A 23,694-nucleotide genomic window follows, 5' to 3' on the forward strand; every position below is an offset into this window, starting at 1 on the left:
AGAAAAGGTCATAATTGGTTTGATTGATTTACTGATTGAGCGACTGTATGAGCTTGTGCATTGTGTCTGCGATTAAATGTTTGCAGGTGCTGAGTGCAATGGGTACAAAATTGATTGCAGAAATTGGTTCTCACATTTCAAAGTCAAATTAGTAAATGTGAGGAAAGAATGGCGCTATTAAGCAAATCTCACCTAACTGACAAGATGTTAATGAAAATATATGAACAGAGAATTGTTCTGTCTCTCTCAGAAATATGAACACAAGGCAGGTTTTTTTTTTAATTCAAAAACATCCAGTGAGTTAAACCTTTTCTGATTTCAAAATTCATGTCACGTTGGGTTAACAATGACTTGATGGCATTTTCACGGCACAGCAGCAAACCCTTCAGTCATCACACCAGACCAAACAGTGATATTGGCACTGTATTGATCCCATACAGGTTTGCTCTTAAACCCTGTCTGTGGCAGATCCCATCTGCAAAAATGAGTTTATAAGATGGATGTGTTCACAGAAAGTGCATGTTTTATTGACTGATGACCAGCAAACTGTGAGTTCATGTTTAGCATGGAGAATTATCCCCAATTAAATTATCCTTTCCTCCTAAATTAGTTCATTTAAAGGTAATGTCTCATGTTTTAAGTCTATAGATCCAAGAGCACAAGAGCTACTCTAAAACTGTTCAGCTCTTTCATTTTATAAACATTTTATAACTATATACTATACACATTTTTATAGTATCTTTTCATATTTTTATTTTTTTTCTTTTCAATTTATTGGTTTCCTGACTTTTGTAGTACTAGCAATGAGTTTTTTTCTCACTTACTATGTTTACTGTTACCCACATAGAGAATACACCAAAGCAAATTCCTCGTTTGTGTAAACCTACTTGATAATAAAGTTCACAATCCTGAAGTGATGCGACGGTCAATCTGCCCAAACTGTCCCACAAAGATATGCATTAATCAATCACCTGAGCCCAACCCACGAACCTACAAACTGGAGCCTAAGGTTTCTGATAATTGGCCATTGCTAATGACAACCTGCTTGCTGTTGGCTATATTGTATGTAATTTTAAGATTTAGATTTAGATTTAAATATGTCACACTTGAACAGATTTTCCTGGTCAAAAATCAGATAACGGAAACCCTGAGCGCAGCAGCGCTGAAGATAAAGCTACTTGCTGTGTGTTTTAGAGAGACAAAGAGAGTGGAAGAAAAGGTGGAAGGTGGACTACTGCACAATGTTTTTGTGAGTTATTAACAACTCAAAATGCTGCTTTGTCACTGAATGACCTGCCCAAATTAAATGAATGAGAAATAGCTTACAATGTTTTTTTTTCCTTTGTTGCACGTTCATTTCATTATGTTGGCCTTTTCAAGCATGAGGGACACCTGGCTATGAAATGTCACCATCTTCCGTCTTGTGTAAGATTTGCTCACAATTAAGAAGCAGAGATGAAAGTCGAGAGACAAACTCATAGTTAAGTTCATGTAAAGGGCATCTTGGTGAAACTCTCCTCTGGCTTTTTTGAAACGTTGATGAATCTATAGTATTCATTTTGATTTCGTTCACGTATTTATTAGTGTTCTGCCCTGTTTAAACTTATTTTTATTACAGGATCTGTCTGCCTGTTACTTCCAGGACAACAAGAAAGGTGCATAATAAACTGTGATTAAACCACTTTGGGAGAGTAAATCAGTATTTAAATGTGAACTATTGTCCCCTATTGCATATGCACATTTACTGTGAGTGTGCACTTTATGACTCAGACTAATTTTAAACTAATTACTTCCCTGAATTCCCCTAAACTTGGCGACATCCCTGAACTCAGCATATTCTATTTTGCATGCTGGGGAGCAGCTCATTAATTATAGGATAGGGAATGTGTTTTGATACTTTGTAGTCATCACAAATTGATATAGATGGCACAGATGTAAACAGGAGAGGTGACTGTAAAGCTAATACTGTACGTCTTCCTGAACTTGCGTACTTGCTTCAGGCTTTAAAGGAAATCTTGCTTTTTTGAGCCCGAACAAATAATATTCTGACAAAAAATAGTAGTTGAGAGGATTTGTTTTAACATACAACGTGTTGTTGTGTTTTAATCTATCACAGTCACTAAAGCACTTATTTAATGGCATCCTTTTTAAATGAAAGGACCCTGTGTCGCTTCTGAACGATTTCGTGTCATGTCATGTTGTTGTCATGTTCATGTTAATTTGTAACATTATGCCACTTATTACAGACACACCAGAAATTCTATTTTTACATTACATCTGTCAACAGTCAGAGCCTGACTTATTTCCATAGGAACAAGAAGAATCTGCTCAGTATCTCCAAAGAGATGCTTTAAATTAAAGGCCTATCAAGAAAAAAAAAAAAGATTTTTAACATAATGTTTTAAGTGTAAAGCTCTATTAATCAATGTTTTGACAGAAAATATGGAGCTAGTACTGCTAATCCCACTGAGAATCAACACCTCACTCTACAGCCAGCCCTGGTGCCAGAGGAAAATGTTGGCAAATCACAGACAAAGTACATTTGAATGTTTTTTATGTATCATATCAACAATATTAAGGTGACATAATATATGAGCTGACTTTGTCATCGGCAGATGGATGGGAAGGTGGATGACGTGTCACCTAAATAAGATGCCTGCCAAGCTGGAGATGCATTGTTACAAGATCAACATAACAACACGAGCTGTGTTTTAGTGAGTCATTGCTGTTTTTCCAGCTGCTTTTTCAGCACTCAAGCAGAAGATATTTGCAACCCATTGCTGTTTTACCACCAGAGTTGGTACCATGAAAAGCAGTTGTTTCTTATGGAGACATTGCTGTGTTTCCTGCCGAGATAGTGCCACAAAAAATGGTTGTTTTTTACAGAGACATCACTGTTTTTCCAGTGAGGATTGTGCCCCCCAAACCAAGCCAAAACACAATCTTTTCCACACCATAACCAAGTGGTTTTTGTGCTTAAACCTAACCACGGCATTGTTGAAACAAAGTTTAAATATCCGTGTTTTTTTAGAAACGTACAATGCGACTGGGTTGTTACAGCTCTGTACTGACTTCTGCTCAGTCACTTGTAAAACTGGGGTCAGCCAAATACCACAATCTAAAAAAGCAAAAAGTAAACAGGCATCAACTGTAGCAAGCCAAACAGACCCAAATATCTTTGTCAGCAGACGGAGGACCAAACTAGGGCTGAAGCACAACTGAATATATTTGGAATTACACTTGACAGGTGGTGAGAAAGAAGATTAAAATTTCCCCACACAGGTGAAAGTTTGCTTTCTTATGCATTACAACTTGCAAAATTGGCAGCTGTTTCATCTCAGGGTGAGATCTTCTTGAAATTATAGATATTACTGAACACATTGAAATAAGGAGGCAATTTGCTCATTATTTTTACAGATGGGATAGAAACCAGCCTGTGGTTCACTGCGAGCTGAAAGAAAAACACATTATCTCACAGACAAACACATTAAAGAGGCAAAAGGCTATAAAGAAGAAAATGAGGGTCCGCACAAACAGATCATAGTATTTGCTGAGTTTTTATAATAAAAATGACAATTTTGGATGCTGATTGCAGAAAAATCCCGTACAGTATCTGAAAAACACATCTTGTGCCGCTGAAGACGAATAAACATTGAAATAGAGGCTATAACGCATCAGAAAGGCCATTAAAATATCCTGAAAGCACCTAATGATAACTTAGAGACAAAGCACAATGTAGCCATCCTTAATATTTTTTTTAGTGTATTAAGCCAAAAACATGTATATTAATAACAATATTTCAAAATCCAATTTGCTTTGATTATCAATTACCAGTGTAAATGTTCCAGTATTCACATCAAGATTACAACACAACAAGAGGAGGATGCTCTTGCAAAATAAAATGCAACTCAAAATCGCTGGAACTCTAGCCATGGGGCGTTGCACAGAGCAGATTGAGTTTTCCTGGTAATTTTAACTGTGTTTAATAAAGATAGAGTATATTATTACGACAATTAATGTATTTTTAATAGTTAAACAGCCAAAAATCTTTGATCCATGTCGTCCATAACTGGACTCTGAACCCTAATAATTTTGTCTGTAGGATACAGGACAATGAAGAAGAAAATACCAAAATTAACCACTACTAAAAAAGAAACAAAAGGAACTATTTCATGACGTAGCCTACTTACTTACTTACTTACTTACTTACTTATGGTAGAAGCACAAATATCAAGGAAAAATGTCCAAATCAACAAAATCTGTAAGCCTTAGAAATTAGTCACGCAAACTGTTTCACTTCTTAAATGCTCCTGGTAGATGCTGGGCTGCAGACGGAATAAAACCTTGTTGGTGGAATTGTCCCTCATATCATATCAGCGACTAATTCCTCTTGTACCATGCCTAACTGTAGTGTGGAATTAATCTACAGATAATCTCGTTAAAAATGAGACCAAACTTTCCTATGGATGTCAATTTTAAGCCACGATGAAGGTCAAAATGTGGCCTGCAACAGTCTAGGCAAGCTGTATTTTAGCCGAGCCAAATCCTAGAAAACGTGCAGCCCTAGAAAGTCGATGACGGTATACAACAGTCAGTAAAACAGGTTTATGAATCATCGTAACCACAACAGATACTTAAGCACACAGTCATACATTTGCATACAAAATATTAAGATAACTGGTCCAGCAGTTTGTGTGATTAACTGCATACAACCAATGATGATGAATGATGAATGACCATGATCCCCTCCAGACTTGCGCTAGGTGGATATAATTAACTACCATTCACAGGACCATGTATCATGTGTGGTATAAATTAAATCATCTTTGATCTCTGAAGATAATGTAAATACTTGAATGTTTCCACAACAAAAGGAAAATGGCCAATTATTACATTTCAGTACCAAAAACAAACATCATTTCCCCTTCAGCATTCTTGCCCATTCAGCTACATAGACTTTGTGCTGAATTTTGCAGTCATAATGAGATATTAGCCCATATCTCATTAAGATAAAGGGAGAAAAATATCTCTTGGGGTCAGAGGGTAATCCCTGGTTATTGTGTCCTGGCCACAGTGCCGGGCAATTAGGCAAGAGAAAATGAGGATCACTGTGGGCTTATTAAAATAGGGAGGTTGGTAAAGGGAGAAATATGGATAGTATGGAAGGAACCTGGCCATTAAAGTGTGAAAAACCCTTTTGTGTGATATTTTTGTGTGACAATTTTTCAGGGTTTGGTGAAATGTTTTTAATTTCCTTTTTTCATTCTAGGCCTTTCTAAATGAAAAACAAGGCAAAGAATATAAATCCCTGCTGCAAAATGAGGGTTGCAGCAGTTTACGGGTTTTCATGGTGTAAATTGATGATTATCATACATGTACATTTGCTTTTCACCGCTACTGAAAAAAAAAAATTCCACCATTTCGAAAATCTAGCTTGCACATGCCCATCTCCTTCCCTGCCTGACTACCTGTCAGACGCATCAGCTTGCGCTACACATCAGCTGTGTGGGATCACTTTGGATATCCCCAAAACCAACAGGGCATTGTCCTAAAAGATGGCTTTCCAGTTTGCAAAATGTGGACTTGGCTGCCAAAGGAGGAAACACATCAAACATGTTCGCACATCTTAGGAATAACCATTCCTCCGTGCAGATCAAGGTATATGTCCAGTTTTTAACTTAAATCTCTGATGAAAAAAATGTTTGAAGTCAATCATAAAATCCACCATCAAAATCATTTTCTGCATCCCGGCCAGCTCCTGACTTTATCTGCAGAGTGTTTCCGTTTGGTTACCTCTGACTTACACACACACTGACCCCAATATGACCCATATATGTTTTACTTTTCTGTTTCTGTTTTAAAATAAAAGCCCTCTGAAATAATTTCTGTCAACAGAATCCCTTCAATTATTCACATGTCAATGTGAAAGCACACTGCTCACCCATGCAGTGTGGCCCGGGCATTACCTCCACGGCATGTGATGCACACTGCATGCAAAACATCCTTGATACAGCCTCTCCAGTATGTCGTCAATAAAAAGATGAGGGTCCATATATTTGATGGAATTTAAAATCACACTGTCAGGATTTCTAAATACCCTGGTATACCATAATGCCATGATACCACCCATGCCTGCCGTCACACCCGTCACAGTCATTTGCATGGCAATTTAGTTAGGCCCCACATCCAAACAAGCCTTATTTTGCTTTGATTCCTTTAAGGGTCATTGTAGTTAATAATAGTAATTATAACAATTGTGTAATACTGAGAAACCGTATTCTGAGATGATTATTGTACAGTGGAAACCTCATACCATTTTAACTTTTATCCCAATACAGGATTTAATAGAAAATAGTACGGTAGGAACTTTCAGGCATTTGCTCTTTCATCGAGGAAAAAACAGACGCCAACTTCGCAATGAAGCCAATTCCCTGGCGCTTCCAGACATGACACAAACAAGGGCAAGAGCCTCATGCCAGAACTGAACCACCAACTTGATGCTCGCCAGCACCGTCCTCCAACCAATTATGATGTATTATGAAAGGTCCTTGGCTATCAGAGAAGCCAGAAGATCTGCCCTGTCTCAATGAGTTGCAACATTTCCAGGCACACACAGGCCATTGATTAGAGGGGCTCAACTCAGCCTGCAGTCTATCAGCGCTCAGGGACCGGTAATCAATTCTCTAATGCCGTTTGAGCCTATTCACTGCAGCTATGATCCACTCCTCGCTACGCGGATGCAGCTGCACACACCCACGTGCGCGGACATGTGTGGACGTAGCTAAGCATACACCATATATAACCCAGATGGCCATTGTAAAAGCAGAGGACAACTCCCAAATATTAACTTACCAAGTGTAGCAGTGATAGGGCACTGTCGTCTAATGGCATTATCAAAATGAGTGCAGCTCTCCTGAGGCGGACTCTGGTTCCTGATTACCTTGCAGTGGTGGACCCTGTTCGTGGCCAAATCTGATCAGCATAGCACCAGACGCAGGCATGGCCGGTCAGGAACTCAGCCCCGAGGCCCCTTATCTCTACCGACAGGCCGTTGGTTCTTTATGGGCAATGATGTCCTCCCAGGAATTAATCTGATTGGGCTCTGGTGGAAGATTATGTTTGAGCAAAAGTGCTGAAAGGAAAGGTGGGGCTCTAACTTCCTTTCTGTGCTACTCGGACCAGATGGAATTACGTTGTGAGACCTCGTACAGATCAGGGAGAGCGAGGACTGAATCTCTAAATGTTCGCTTCAGGCGGGCTATCTGCTGAAATTGACTGACCAATAACAACTCTGAATATTGTCTCTAAGAAACTTTATAAACCAGATCATTTGGACAAGCAAACAAGTGTAAACAACAGGAACTACACAGCCTCACTCCTAAATAACAACATGTGCTATAATTTGTCATTGCTCAACAGCATCTTCCTTCAAAAGTCACCAACACAAGTTCTGAATTATGAGAACTCTCACTGTTGATAGTAATATAATAATATTTACATACTTTTACTTAAAAGGCATCCTAAATGCAGGTATTTCACATATAATGGAGTATTTTTATAATGTGTAATTGCTTATTTTTACTCAAATAAAAGCTCTGAATACTTCCAACCCTAATTATATACCTACAGTTTGGTGCATGTCTCACACAATGGATGTTTTTGGATATTGTCAAACTGATTTTTTTTTGTCAGCAAATACATTTTTTGTATCATTCAACTGATTTTTTCATGTGTTGTCAAATTGATGTTTTTGTGTGTTTTCAAGTTGGTTAAAATGTTCTAGATGCTGCACGTGTCATCGAGTTGGAAAAGATGTGTGGCGCTCAGCTTGACTTTCAAAGTATACTATGGCCCACCACACAATATTGGTTAATCAAGCAATATCGCTTTGCATTTTATGACTATCATCTCACAATGGCAGGACTATCATACAGGTTGAAGAAATACATCAAGTAGGAACTACGCAGGTGAAAATTATGTGTTTTCATGAATAGACGGTAAACACGCAAACAGAACGGTTATCTAACAGCACACATCTCCTGCTAAGTAGAGAACAAGAACACATGGTAGCAGTAAAGAGGCGTACAGTCGACAGTCATGACCGCCACTCTCAGGAGTGATGACTGAAACAGTTGCATTTGTCTCATTTGTATGTTTTTTTTTTTTAAATATTCCATTTGATGCAAGAAGCAGCTGGCCCCCAAGCATTCTTCACATTAGTGAAGAATGCTTTCGTCTAATTTTCTTTCCTGCATCACAATACCTGTTAATCAATTTAGGAGTGATAGCAGCTCCAGATCGCCTGCTTAGAATTTTGGAGGTGGTTTGACCTTTGTGTTTAAATCATGATTTGGGCTATTAAGTAAACGGACAGCACCAACTGTTTGCCATTAAAAATCCAGAGGAGTGTAAGACTTACTTTGGTGTCTGTGTGTCTTCCAAGCGGTTCCCAAGCTGGAACTCGTGGGATTTGCTGCGGTGCAGCGCTGTGAAGCCCGGCAGCAGATGGATGAGCTTGCGACTCGGCGGAGGTGGCGTGCCTGGGGCCTTTACTTTGTTCCTTCGCCGCATAGGGGGAGTGCCAGGCGGGGTCATGGTGTTGACCACCAAGGGAGTCCGAGGAGGTGTGTGGCCAAAATGCCTCTGGCGGGGTGACGGGGGCAGGGAGCGATGACCAGTGTCCAAGGGAGGGAAGAGCCCTGTGGCGGGGCTGTCGACGGTCAGTCGATCGGCATATAAAGGGGGGGCCAGGGCCTGAGGGCTGTGGCACATGTGCTGGTTGTACTTGGACTGGACTTTGGGGCTTTGGGAGAGCTGGAACCGGATCCACTGACTGGCCTCTGGCTGGCACACCGGAGTGTTTTCTTTGCCCGATTCAGAGGTGGGCCACTGGATGGACCAGTCCTGCTTTGCCTGGCTCCCTGTTGGAAGAGGACAGAAATGGTTCAATGCCAATGTAACACCTGCTTGTGACAAACAGCATAAAATGCATGTTCACACTAATTCAAATTAATATATTGTATTTTCTTGCTGATTTGTGGTGATATTTAGCCATGCAAAGAGTTTGTTTTACATTTTTTTGGTGGTTTAGTACCCATTCTTAAGAAATGAGACAAATCAAGTCCTACAAAAACAAAAAAAAAAACCTTAAAGTTATCAACACACTAATTCCATTTCTGGAGTGAAACATTATTTTTTAGGGATTTGTATAAATGGAATAAATATTGTTTATGAAATATTTTTTAACTGCTTTAATTTTTTAAAACATGCCCTGTGCCAGATAACAACCTTGTCTACACAAGATATTCATAACTTCAAAATTTAAAATCAGTGTAAACATGTACTTCTACAATCATCTTTGTTTTTAAAATATATGCTGTCAAAATGTACGACCCTCAAACCTCTGAAAGCTGAGTAAATCGGTTTCATTTCTTGAAAAATACGAGGAGAAGGCAATGAGCGAATAAACAAGACATGGCGCAAAAATTAGCAAGAAATTGGTAAAAAGTTACATGAAAATTACCTTAAAATAAGCAGAAAAAAGAAAGGTAAAAAAAAGTAAATAAACCCTGAAAATTGAAAGGAAACCCATATATGTATAATTTCTTTTTCTGTAACATCATTTAAATATAGAATTACGACATTTATAGTAAATACATACTTTATAGTTTTGTGGACATTTTTTCTTTTTTTTTTTTGTTTAAATTTACCAAATTAAACACATTTGAAAATGAAAGTAATAAATGTGTACATTTTTGTCAACTCCATTAGATGTCAGCTCAGTCAGATCTTACCTCTGACATCCATTATGTATTGTATTTAAGAAAAAAATTAATCACTAGATGGAGGGCCACTACAAGGTTTAATAGTCGAGACTTTGATCATTTAAAATACATTTTCCCAGCCTAACTGAAGCGTTAAAATAAAGTTTTGTCCCAACTCTCAAGAATGAGTGTTATATTTGTCTGTTTGTAAGCTTACTGCCTCGAAACCTATACAATAGAGGTAAAAGGATTTTGTTAACACTGAATACAGCTTTTTAAAAATGCCATCTGAAAAAAATAAACAGCAACATTTCCAAAAACAATGTCCCAGTTTCTCTGGATAATCCATAGACCTTATAATTTCCACTGGAACTACTTTCTGCTGAAGAATAAGTACCTATGAAAACTGCTGAAACAGTTGTGTTTGTGTTGCGTAAAAAGATGTTGCTGTCAAATTTAACCTATTTTTTTCTGCAGTGAGAGCATGTCCATTGTAGAAAACTCAGGAGCAGATGCCTTAAAACCTGGGCGAATAAAACCACAACTATCTACATGTCTACATAGTGAGTGAGAACATTTTTTTTCTCATAATTTGGGCAAACATTTTTGTGTAATATGGTGTATCAAGTGAAACTAAAGTGCTTCTTGTCATGCACTTAATACTAAAACATCCATTAGCTCTACTTCTTGATTGCAGCCGTAAGAGTAATCCTGGCAGCAGGCAGACATTTATAACCAGCAAATGTGCTCAATTTGAGTAATGAAGAATTAACTTCGCCGTTATCTGATGTGAACGTATTAGTGGTGCGGTGGTGTTCAAATATGCTGATGTGGAGCAGATTAAGCATGAATGGATGGAGCAAGAGAGTGAGAAAAAAATGGAAGAGTGCACCAAAACAGAACAGGTCAAAGCTGCATGAGTCATAACACAAGCTGACTTCTGCCGAAACTTTCTGTGGGATGAGAAAGACAACGGAGGCAAAATAACTAAAGGTGAGCAGCCAAAATGAGTGTTTTTTCGAGCTCAGATGACAATACTTTACCTCCATTACTGTGCAATTTATCCTCCTCAAGTTGTTCTTCAGAAAGAAACAAAAAAAAAAAGATGTTTATTGATCTGGCAGAGAAACAGCTGAAACAGTCTGCAACATCCTACTTGCCTTTCCATCTGCAGTTGCACATAGCCAAAAGGCTGCACAACAAAACAAAACATAATGTTGGTAGAACTGATCCTGGGTACATCTCAGCAGATGTATCTCATACATGACTCTGGGCAAAATCCACCTCAGAGTCTTCAAAAACTGCGATTGACCGCCGAGTCACATGCAATGCAAATTGCTGTCAACAACACTATGCTTTTTTTAAAATTTTGTTTTGTGTCATTATTTTTCTTGCCTGTGACATTGTCTCTAAGGAACTATAAGCTTAAAAAACACAAACTTCAAACACAGTATCAACACCAACAACATCAAATGAACCACGACAAAATATCTCCCATAAAGGGTCTCGCTGGAATTGCTAAACTTGATGGAAAAAAAACCCTGCAGCCTTTCCTATTCTGTAATGTTATGAAGAAGACGCCGCGAGGAGCTACGAGTTGTGGGAAGAGACGGCTGCAAAGACACAAGGGACATAATATACAGGAATTTTCAAGGGTCTCATTTTCTTTTTTAAATATACACAAGTTGTCTTGACGGGGGGTTCTTAAATTCCTTATTAAGGACCTAAAAAAAGGCTGCAAGTTCTCATTCAACAAAGGTTATATTTAGCTCTACTGAAACAAAACATTTTGTTTTAACAGACACAGTGGGGCTGTTAATATCCTGCGGCTGGGAAGAAGTTGTAATATTTGTTAATAAGTCAGCAAATGAATTAAGTTATTTGAGTAATTCACAGAAAAGCAAGTTAAATTTCTGTTAAACAGAATAAATGGGGTTTTTTGGAACATTACTTAATTTAAAATGTCACAGTTCGTGAAGTTTTCTCCTAAAATAAGTGGGAGGACTTTGGACGTCTTCCTGAGGTAAAAGTCCAGTTCGGTACTCTGGCATTAAAAATCTCCTTGTTGAACTTACACTATAATGAATGTGCAGCTTCATCAGGATATACCTGGCAGTGGAGGGGTTAATAAGGTGAAAGGGCCAAAGCCACGGTAAAAACTAAACTCAGGGAGCGAAGGTCATATCATGAAGCCTGAAATTCTGCAGAAAGTGTAAGACAACATTTTGTAGAATCCTGAGGACACATTAAGCCAGTGGTTCTCAACCAGGAGTCCGAGGACAAATAACTGATTGACTGATCAATTGCTAGATTGACAGACAGACAGACAGACATATATATATATATATATGTATAAAGAATTAGAATAAGAAAAAGAATAAGTTTAAAAAAAAAAATTGCTGCTGAGAAAAAAAAAGAGCCCATTAAGAGCTCAGTCTGCGCTGCGTTCAGGGACCTGCGACAACTTTCAAGAAGGGACACAGATTAATACAAAGGGCCACATTCACATTTTAAAGACAGAAAAAAAAGTTTGCTGTCAAACATATTTAAAGAAGTGGAGTGTGTAGTACTCTTTTAAACTATCCAGGAGACTCCCATGTTAAAATGTTGACAATATCAACAGTCAAATGGGAATTTATGTCAGTAATAATACTTTGAGAATCAGTGGCTCGTCCTACTTTGTGACTCTGCGATGACGCACACATCGAACAGGAGCAAACGTATGTCAAAGGCTGTGGAGAATGTAACTCAAACATAAAATTACAGTAAACTAAATGATGTCACTGATGTTGTTGTTTATGCTCTCTGGCTAAAGTTTTTCTCATCAGTAAGCCTGGTGTGTCCTTCGGTTGTCGTGGAAACCTGCTGGTCTTCAGCACTGCCTGGCACATGTTTATCTGTCACCTGCACAGAATATGTTTCTGTGAAAAATCAAAGTACAGAATGTAAAGAGGGAAAATTTGAGAGTTTATGTTTGAGGACGTGACATTTTACATTAACTGATGTTCCAGAAAAACAAATCACATTTGCAAGAATCGATTAGTCCCTGGAACATGCACCCTGTTAATGGTAATTCACGCGTAGGATATTAGTCAGTAGGGTCTCTCGAGTGAAGCTGTCGCTGCCCTCAGTGTGGCTGCCTGAGGACCACGCTCACACTTGTGCCTAAACCCACATTAAGAGGCCCACATCTCAACCCTAAAAAACCCTTCGACGAGTGGGCCCAGAAGATCGCACATCCACATTCGTGGCGAAAGATGAAGGGGATGCTTAATCAAGCCTCCTTTATTAGCAGAAATAAAACCACAACAAGCCACTCAGAGCTCGACAAGTTCAGCTTGCCCTGCACGAACGACTGGAACTAATCAACGGACACTGAAGAGCTCACACCACAGAGGCTGACGTACAGGTGAGAGGCGAGGGAGAGCTGACTGATCAGGTCTAGAGGCGCTTAACCCTTTAATGCCCTGCTCAAGTGTTTGGTAGAGAACATTTTGAGTCACTACATCTTCATGAGAATTGTGTTGAGTTCACAGAAAATGCACAAAAAATCCACTAAATGTTGCTTTTTCTTTTAACTCTCTGCCTTTTCACTTCGCCTACAGGAAGTTTGTAGCCAGAAAAATCATCACACCCAAAATTAGGGGGATATTAAAACACATGATACATTTAATGTTATCCATTATATAGGCTGTGAAAACGTTTCGTAAGTATGATTTTTTACTGTCTAAACCCACGTTTTGTTGGCCTCTTATGGTAAAGGTAGAGATGGTAACACAATAAATGTATATTGTTGAAATTATATATTACATTTTATTCAATTATGTATTTGGTGAAAGAAATTATATCAGTATGATTTTTCCACCACTTCCAAGACATTTTCAAAGTACAGTTGTGTATGGTAAATATGCGTGGAAATAATAACAGCATTGGTAATACTACTGATTCCATGGTCACAAACTGATATATGTTGGTATTCTAACATATAGGAAGCATTATAACAGTATGAGTTATAATTGTAACTTTTTCTCTCTGTTTTACCAATACAGCTCAACATCTCAACCATTTGGTAGATGCCTATATTAAAAAATGATGCGGTATGTTAAAAAAAACGAAAAAGCGTTGATTTTTAGCCCAACGGACATAAAAAAGGCAAAGAAAAAATGTTTCCATCGCTTTTTTTCTTGGTGAGGACTTTCATACCTGACACATATGGTGCCAATTTGTACTGTCCATTTTAAAATTAACAGCTTGGAAATCCAATAAGACAGTTCTTAGAAAATGTCAACCAATCACCTTTGATTTTAATGATGAGCTGCAGTAATTATATTCTTGCATGAGGCAGCCACGCTTTAAAAAAGCTTTTGACAGTGCCTATCAGGCTGATACCCACGTGAAATTTCTCTGCAAGAGAAGCGATAAAGTCGAATCACACTCACGAAACTGTTGCTTCAAGTAATGAGTCAATTCATCAAGCACACTAGTATCTTAGCAACTGCTTCAGCAAAATAGTAACAAGACTTGACTTATGAATTTCTTGTTTCACATGATCTCACCTTAGCAAAAGCCTCAGGCGAATAAAAAAACCCAAAAAGCTTGCTGCTAAATGAGATGAAGAACACAGACTGAGCATAACCCCTTTGAGAACTGTGATTTAACTTAATTTGTGTGGCTTGTGCTTGTTAGAGAGTGAGTTTTAGAAGTTACTTTTCATGCAGAGTTTTGATAGGAAAAAAAAATTTGAGTCTTGTAGTTTATCACAATGTCTAGAAGCCATTTCAGCATGGCGGTAGCCTGCTGATATCAAGGCTTGCTGCATTCAATCAATTTTTGCAAAAGCATTCCTACTGCTGCTGAGGTCACATTACAATATTGCTTTTTATTGCTGCTTTCTTTGACATGCATTAGGTATTATTTAAACTGTATCATGGTACAAAGTGATTCTGATACATTTGCAACCATTTTCTTAATTTTAAACTGTACAAAAAGAAGATGGTGGGACTATGAGTAAGCAGCTGTCACATTCTCCAGCTAAACTACCTATAAAATGGTATCATTTCTGCATCTTGAAATATTACCTCTTAACTAGATATTTCTGCCTGATGTCTACTCTGGATTACTGCCTCTAATGTGAAAATGTCACTTTAAAAGACAGGATGAGCGAACCTGAGGAAGGTTAAACATGTACTTCCCAAAAAACACTAATTTAAAGCAAAAATGAAGAATCTAATGTGTAGCAAATGTTAAGTGTATGATAATTTTTATAACACGGTACACGGTATCATGGTATAGTGCTGCAACTCTATTCCCCAACAGGCTCTTCAGGCTGTGGCATGACTCTCAACTGTCCGGCACTATCCCACAGCCCCTTAGCAGCCTCCAGCAGGCCTCACTGACCCAGGCTACGCTCTGCTCCTCCACCAAGGAACCACAGGGAGGGCGAAAGGGCAGCGGGGTCTATGCCCACAATCAACGGCCCTCTGTCAGCTTTCCTCCAGTGTCCAAATACCCCTGGATGTGGAGCTGTGGACTTCGTCATTTTGTGGGGGAATTTCATGCCCCTGCTCTCTAAGCATTTGTTAACAATAACTGGATGAAAAACATTTTGCACTCTCGACAATCACAGCACGGCAGGAAGGGATGTGCCAAGAAAAGCACTGGGATCCATAATAATGCCTGCTGTTGGGCAACTGCTGACATGCGTGTGAGTTCAGCTGAATATAAAACTTATTTAGAGCCTAAATGAAATAGGAAAAATAGCAAGAAGAGTGTAGCCCATTGTTACAAAGTAGAAGGACATAGATTTTATAGCAAATGTACTCGAGTAAGTGTAAAAAGCATTCTGCATTTTCTGTGAAATGTCATAATTGGCATGTTTTGTAAGTTTACAGTGACTTTTGACCACTAAAATCTAGTAGGTTCATTATTAAGTTTGAGTGGACATTTATGCTAAATTTAAGAAGACTCCTTCATGGCTTCCTTGAGTTATAATGTTCACGAGAATGACGTGTCTTCTGAAGACACTGCTTTCACAAGAAAAAGAAAGATGAGGTTGCAGTGACCTTGACCTTCCTACTATGACCACCAAATTCAGTTAATTTTGTAGTCCAAGTGCACGTTTGTGCCAAATTTGAGGAAGCTCCCTCATGGTTTTCTTGAAATATTGCGTTTACAAGAATGACAAAGACGAGTTCACAGTGACCTCGACCTTAGACCTATGACCACTAAAATCTAATCTGTTCATTGATCAGTGCAAGTGGATGTTGGAGTTAAATGTGAAGAAATACCTTCGAAATGTTCTTGAGATATCGTGTTTAAGAGAATGGGACGGACGGACGTTTGGACAACCTTCCAGCTACGGCAATCGGTAAGTTGGAGGCATTATTACTCAAGTACATGTAATGGAGTAAATGAAACACTAAACCTCCCACCACTAATAACTTTAAATGTAATTTTGGAGCCACACTGTCATCAATCTTCCATTCTTTCCTCTCACCTGAATCTCCACATCGGCTGTCGAAACAAACAATGCACCTGAAGCATTTAGCTTCTCTTCTGCTGTGATTAATGCAAATGGCACTCCCCAAAACCATTAATGGGGCAATCTTAACACGCGGTGAGGCTTTGAGAAAGGCAGATAACAGCCTCATAATTGGACTAATTACCTCTAGATGTGTTGCCTCTTTGGGCTAAATGGCAGTGAAATGCCACCGGGACAGTGGCTGGTTTATCTTACTTCCACTGTAAACAGGATTTGGCGAAAAGGGCAATGGCTATATTCAATAGATGCAGTGTACCTTTTTAATCTGGACTCTTTTAAGATGCAGTGTAATCAGTGGGACTCAAAGTTGGACTAATTAATTAACAGCCAATAAGGACCACCCAGGGGTGCTCAGGAAGATGGGGGTTCGGTCAATGCTCCTTCTGGTTATTTTTCCTTCCCTGTTGCATCTGCTCTTTTCTTCTCGACATGACAACGTTTTTTCCCTCACCTCCTGTCGTCATCGCCTCTTTCTCACCCTAATTTTCTCTCATGTTATTCCACGTCTTCCTTCCCCCACATGCCTCCTTCACTTTCCTTTCCTCTCCTCCCATATTCCGCGCCTCCCTCTCCTCTGCCTTTCTTCATCTCTTTTTCTCGCTGATGGCATTTGAAGCCAATTAGGTGTTTGTATGCATGTGAAGCTGTCTCAAGGCCGAGCACGGGGACATTCATTTAACTATCAAAGATTACAGAGGAAAGGCACCGAGAAGACCTGTCGCACTATTCAGGATCAGCGCTATTAGCCCTATCAACAAAAGACCTCATATTCAAGAAATTGTCCATGTGAAAATGTTCAGGAGTGTGAGTGTGTGTGTGTGTGTGTGTGTGTGTGTGTGTGTGTGTGTGTGTGTGTGTGTGTGTGTGTGTGTGTGTGTGTGTGTGTGGACTTGTCTAGAGGGGCGGGCTGGATAATGTGTGTATATTGCAGCACAAAGGACCGACCGGCTGCCTCCGAATTGTATGACTCATCCTCATTGCAACTCGTGGACTGCAATCCCAAGAGCCTGTAGTTAAAAATTCTATTAACTTGCATTAGTTTCCTTCCTCCACCATTACACCACAGAGCAACATGCATTCACTTCTTCTATATCTTCTCTGTTGCTGCAGTTATGTATAAACTGCCAAGATTGTAAAATATATGAACGTCCATGTCTGCCAATTTTGACATAAATCCTGATGACTCATAAACTGGAGCAACATATTTTCTTAAGAAAAAAAAGTGGCATAAATCTGTAAATCCATTTCTGTGCTCTCATTCATGTTGGTTGAATCTGTACTTTTGCAACAACCTCCAGATTATTTAAGAGAAAAACTCCATAAAAAGCCTTAAGATGTAAGAACATCCTCCGCTTTTTGCTTAGCAGCACATAAATAAGGCTGTGTAACCCTTATAAACACATGCACATCTTCTACACTTGCATATATACATGTTGACACACAGGTACTAGCACACAGATGTGCAAATGCGACAATGTTTTGAAGCCGTGATATATCTCCCTCTCCGAGCTCCATCTGGGTAGGAATATGAAGACTGCTGCTGCACAGCTTGTGTTTCTCTCTCGGCTGAAAGTGGTAATGTTGCTGTGGTACATTCACACGTCTCTAGCCAGCCCCCCTTTTAGAGAGCCTATTAGTGGCTCTGTGTGGCCAGACCCTGCCTTTGGAGAGCCAGGGAGTGAGGGAGAGGAGCTCGGTTGGAGGCAACAGGCGAAGAGGAGAGGCAGAGAATAGAATGATAAACAATAAGCAGGAAGATGGGAGAAAGAGGGGGAAAAAAGGCAGACGGTGGAGTAATAAAACAAAAACAGAGAGGACAGAGAGGATTTGATATGGTAGTTTCTTGGCCAAAAAACATTACCAATATGTCTGACAGAAAAAGAATTTCACGTACCAGGTTTTTCCATAGCTTTCCTAGTGGATAAACTTTGCTTAGTGTGAACCATGTATGGAATTTTGGTCATGAGATAACAGGTAGTTTATATCGAGGGAAGATCATAACCTTTGTCTTTATTCAAAGATGGTTTCAGGGGTCAAATGTGAATGACCTCCATGATCTTCAACTCCTTCCCAGTCCATGCTAGGGATGTATGTTTCCATCTGAAACTCCATCCTAAAGTTCTAACAAAGAAAAATAAAGCAATCTTCACTCTATAAAGATCTCTTTTGAAATAAAAGTTTGCAGTATGATAGAGCAGTGGGCCGTGCTTTGTGCACCGCTGAGAGGGCTTTCCTAAATATGCACCCATTGTGTGTCCTGCTGTCCTCTGAGTAAACCAGCCGCTCAAGGTTCAATTCATTCATCCATGGAAAACACGAAAATTACAATGCTACAATCCAAGCCAACCACTGCTGATAACAAAACACGGTGTTTAAATATCAATAAAGTAAAATCCGACGTAAAATGTCATAAAACTATCAACTTAGGACAAGACTGGACACTGCTAAAACAACATGGACCACCAGAAACATCCTAAAGTCTGCAAGTCACAAGGAGTCAGTACTTTAATCACAACATCTTTGTTTCTCTGACACCCTAAAAACAGCAACTCCACTGTGGGGAAGACCGGAGTATGACGTGTCACGCTGTAAGGAACACTTCATAGGTCAAGGACCATAGTCTGAGACTGAAAGAACACAGAAAACAAAATAGGATGATTGCGAACACCAGAACAAAATCGAAACCAGACAGAGAACTGACTTGGAAGAGGTCACAGGTCACACAGCAGGAGTTCAGTGGAAAGCTGGAGAAAGATCAATGAGGTTATTCACCTCCTACCATTTTTTAACACATATAGGGGTCAACATGTGCCATGTTTAGGTCCTGTGATGACAAGAATAATTACTACAAAAAGTAATGCACCAAAATGTGTGAATAATTAACATAACACAACTAACACATACTGATGAGCCAGTAATTTGTCACAACCCACATATTCTGAAAGGCTGAAATGACCAATGGTACTTGAATTGTCTAAATCTAATCCCCATAACTAGGCGAATAGTCACTCTTACGACTCTTACTCACATCGGGATCACATCTATAGTGAATTAAATTGTGAAGATGAATTATTCACCATTTTTCTGGGCACAACAGAGAAAATCCACATACAGAAGCTCCACAGTCTTGTCTTCCATCAAAAAAGTGCAACATTTATCCTTGAATCAATAAAAAATAAAATCATTCAACTTTGACTTTTAATTTCACTTGGGACACAAACACCAGTCTCCTGGGTCAACGTTTTGTAGTTGTTGGACCTATAAACCTCCCCACCACCCTACACAGGCTTTTTATACCTTTTTTATCCTTCATCCATTGCTCTGACCAGCTAATAATGATACAGATCGTTTTATAATAGATTTGGTTGAAAGCAACAGTAAGTCTCATACAGACTCTTAAGGGTGCATTGTGCGTCCGTGTCTGATGTCAAGGTGACATTTCTTGACACTGGGAATGAAACCAGGCTGTTAGCAGATGCTCATCCTATAGTTATAGTAGGCAGGCTGGTCATAGCCACTTTATGTTTTCACATTAGGCACGATTGTTTCGTAACGTTACAGAGCACGATTGTTCCCTCCTCTCCTCTCTCCTGCTGGTCAGCTTTCACATTAGTAACCTGGTTACTATACCTGAGTACACTTGCATATGTCCACAGTCCGATACAGTGGGTGGCGGTATCCAAGTAGTTGGTTTGCAATCCGCCAATAGACACAAAGAAAAGGAAGCAACCACTTGCATCATCAACTAAACTTTGTTTATGCTCCATATGGGAACACATACATACACATTCAGTGTAGCAAGTAGACAATAGAGTCCTGCTTAACCATCAGCTCAGAGAATGAAATGGGCCCATGCTGCTTGGATACAAAGGTTTATGAAAAGATAGGAGGCGTTAAGGAATGACTTTACAGACCAGTTGTTGACTATAATATTCCTTATTCATTTCCAAAGTGCATTTAAAATAGTGTAAAAAAAGCAAAGGTCAAGAATATATCAGAGAAATGATGCAGGGTTTAGTTATTGCCATGCACAAACTGGATTATTTTGCACTCATTAAAATCAGAAAAGACTCTACACCAGGTGCAAGATGGAAACAATCAAAACTGAAATTTTTTATTCAATGCACTGTGAACAGAGCCAAAGTGCTGAACAGTGACAGCAAAAGAGAGCTGGTGTCCAGGGATGCTTGAAGCCTGACTGGTCTGAGCCCAGCTGGACTGAGGCATAGGCGGCTGAGACCCCCTGACAGACACAGCCAGGGGACGCCTGCCTGTCTGCCTCTCTGTACAACATCCGCCTCCATCCCCAATCAAGCCGATGAGACAGAAAGGAAAGAAGTTAGAGAAGCACACAGGGAGGCGAGCCAGCAGTCTGACAAACGAGCGACAGAGAGGTGTGAATATTCTGAGAGGACAGCTGAGTACCTGCAGAATCACAAAAAGCCTGCTTTTAGGGGCTGTGCTGCAAATGACCCGTTTGTCTGAACGCCTGAATCCTTATTCATACATTTAAAAAATACAAATGCTTTGAAGAACAGCCAAGTTACACATCCTCTAATAAAACACTCTGTTAATGAAGCACAGTTTTGTCGAGGGCACATTGAAGAAAAACTACTCATCAAGTTAATTTGGTTAATTATTCAGCTGAGCCTTCCATCTGAAAGGACATCTGCTACAGAACAGTGAGTGTGTATGTTGTGTGTGTGAGCGCGTGTGTGTGTTTGAGTGGGAGTAGAGGAGAAACAGATATGTTATCAAACGGGTTTACAAAAGGTTGTTACTAAACCTAACAGCCCAGTTTTAGCGATGATCTACTGCCCCCTCCTGGTTCATCTGTATCATTGCAAAAGCTTTGACCTCACACACTGGAAACAAAGTGCAGCCTGTGACGCCACCTGGTGTGCAACCACAAAACAAAAGAAATGCACTTGTGGCATCACAGCAGGTGCCTTAACAAGTTTGTAAAGCCACAAAAAATACAACAAAACACCGAGGGACAATCTGAGGAACATGATGGCTGAAAAAAAAAAAGATTTTAACAGCAGTTATATTAGACAGGCAAACTCTGCCATGTAAAAATGTAGCTTTAAGCAGCACAGAAAATGCCTTATTTTGAGGTCCTTTACACCTGCAAGGCATCAAAGGCCATATGATCCAATAAAGCAATAACAGCCTTCCAATACGTTTCCCTGTAAAATTATTTGTAAAAATACCAATAACATTTGCACACATTGAACTCAGGTGGGTGAATAAGGCATCCACAGGGTTAGCGGTTCCATCCTGAGCCGTTTCTACCCGAATGTCAAAAGTGTCCTTGAGCAAGACACTTAAGAACATCATAAATAGCACTATTGTCTTTTTATTTGGCAGTTTGACCCATACAGGACAGGGAGCAGGTTAAATTGTCAAAGTTTGCTAACTTTTCAATGTGAGCACCTGGCGTACTGTGTTACTGTAGTTTCATTACTCAATCATATGACTAAATGACACAGACATATAAAGCAATCTTCCACAAATATGTGAATTGCTATTAATGATGGCTTTAATCAACAATGATTCATAATAACATAATGGTGTTTTATCCAGATCACGACAGCTAATGCTCTAAAGAGACCTTATTTCTGTTAAATTTGCAGTTTGTTAAGAAAAAAGAGAAGAACTTAACCACTGTGGGTGAGGGTGAACATATGGAGAAAACAGTGCCACCTACAGAAAACAAACAGTACTGAGCACACTGTGTATTTAGTAAGATAATCCAGGACAAAGACTCACATACATATATGTGTCTTGCAAATCAAACTACTGGAGGATCTGATGGATTTATCTCAATGAATGCTGAGTTAGAGATAAATATGGTTGATTGCTGTAATTAAATCTCGTTTTGATGATGAATAAATTAAGATTTAAATAAAAACATTGTAAATTGCACAATGTTTTAGTAAGGTTATTAGTGTTTAAAGACAATAGCAAGGATCATTAATAAACAGTTAAATTTTCGATTTCTTTTTCGGGCCATTAAATAATAAACTGCAGTCTTAATATGTAACAAAAGTATTAGTTCGGTATGTTTGGATTGTATTATTAACAAAGCTTTATTTTTTTTAATGACTGACACAAATACATAAACGTTAACACTATGTTTAGCTACTATATACAGTATACTATAGTTGTGATATGACATGAAAGATCTCATTGATATTTAGTATCATATATGCAGCATTGAAGGTGTCACTTAAAGCTCCTATCTCACCCATGATTCATTATATGTGATCAAAAGTTAAAAAGCATTGATTTTATATTGATTCTACACACTTAATATTTGTAATAGTTAGGTTTCATTTGTTGTTTTACCTGCTTTGTCCAGAGATTTTTGTGTACTAAAACTTTTGCAGTTTTCCAAAGGCAGTACCGGACCCCTTTACTTTTCACTATCCGAAAAACCAACGTTATATTAAAAACAAGACTGAAGAAACTACATGCACTAACGCAGGTAGTTCTGAAGATATAGAAGTTGAAATGGTGTTGTATCTGATCACTTGCAGTAAATTATACAATAAAATAATGAAACATACAACACTATAATAACTCTGATTATAGCTTAGCACGTGCACATGAATGTGCACATTAAATTTTGAAAAAGGTTTTTCTTAAATTACAAATAAGATTGATGAAGTTGAAGAAGCTGGATGTAAAATAAGTATTTCACTAGGAATAAAACTATTTAAAGCAGATTTTAACTTCTACAGCGGGTCTCTATGGATGAAATCACATGCATCACTACAGGATAACAGCGATAAATATTGGCGCTGTACCGAATAGTTTTAAGCTTTGAAGCTTCATTCTTACTGCTTGCATTCAAATTCTAAATTAACATTTTTCTTTTTGGCATGTCATTTCGTTTAAACCCAATATTTCTTTTATTTTTTATAATATAGTTGAGTACTGTCTAACAAAAGTATTGAATGCCCTCAAAAAATACTAAAAATAAGCAGCTTTTCAGCAGCTGGCTCTCAATTCTCAAATGTCAGAGTGTCCCTGAATGCACCAGAGACAAAAACAGTCCCTGCTTCAAACTGTTTGACCCTGCAACAGTAATGTAACTTTTTTGGGGGAAAAAAGGTCCAAATTTTCTTTAAAAAGATGATAAATAAGGTAAACTCAGTGGTGTATTGTCTGCCTCAAGCAAGACACAAGGTTTAATGCAGTGATGGCATCCAATGAAAAAAATAGATATATTTTAGGGTGAAACCAGCAGAATTGTAACAACCATCTAGTCTATCCTTCTTACATAATACACTGCTACTGGCATTTACAGTTGTACTGTACAAAACAAAGTGCATTCTATAGAATTTGATGATTACCAACCATAAAAACTACATTTTATTTAAT

The 23,694-nt window shown here is 38.8% G+C and overlaps 1 protein-coding gene across 3 annotated transcripts in view; it reads right to left on the minus strand.

The window, feature by feature from the left end:
- ksr2 (kinase suppressor of ras 2) overlaps window positions 1-23,694 on the minus strand; it is a 124,779-nt gene that overhangs the window by 80,735 nt on the left and 20,350 nt on the right. For 2 of the 3 annotated variants that reach the window (XM_042488538.1, XM_042488537.1), the window contains exons 4-5: window positions 10,808-10,843; window positions 8,420-8,921 (exon numbers count right to left, since the gene is read on the minus strand). In XM_042488538.1, the coding sequence (XP_042344472.1) occupies window positions 8,420-8,921; window positions 10,808-10,843 (538 nt within the window). The remainder of the gene's footprint in view (window positions 1-8,419; window positions 8,922-10,807; window positions 10,844-23,694) is intronic. The other variant, XM_042488536.1, reaches the window with a different exon arrangement.

The sequence above is a fragment of the Plectropomus leopardus genome, chromosome 6, assembly GCF_008729295.1.
Source record: "Plectropomus leopardus isolate mb chromosome 6, YSFRI_Pleo_2.0, whole genome shotgun sequence".
Classification (NCBI taxonomy): Eukaryota; Metazoa; Chordata; class Actinopteri; order Perciformes; family Serranidae; genus Plectropomus; species Plectropomus leopardus.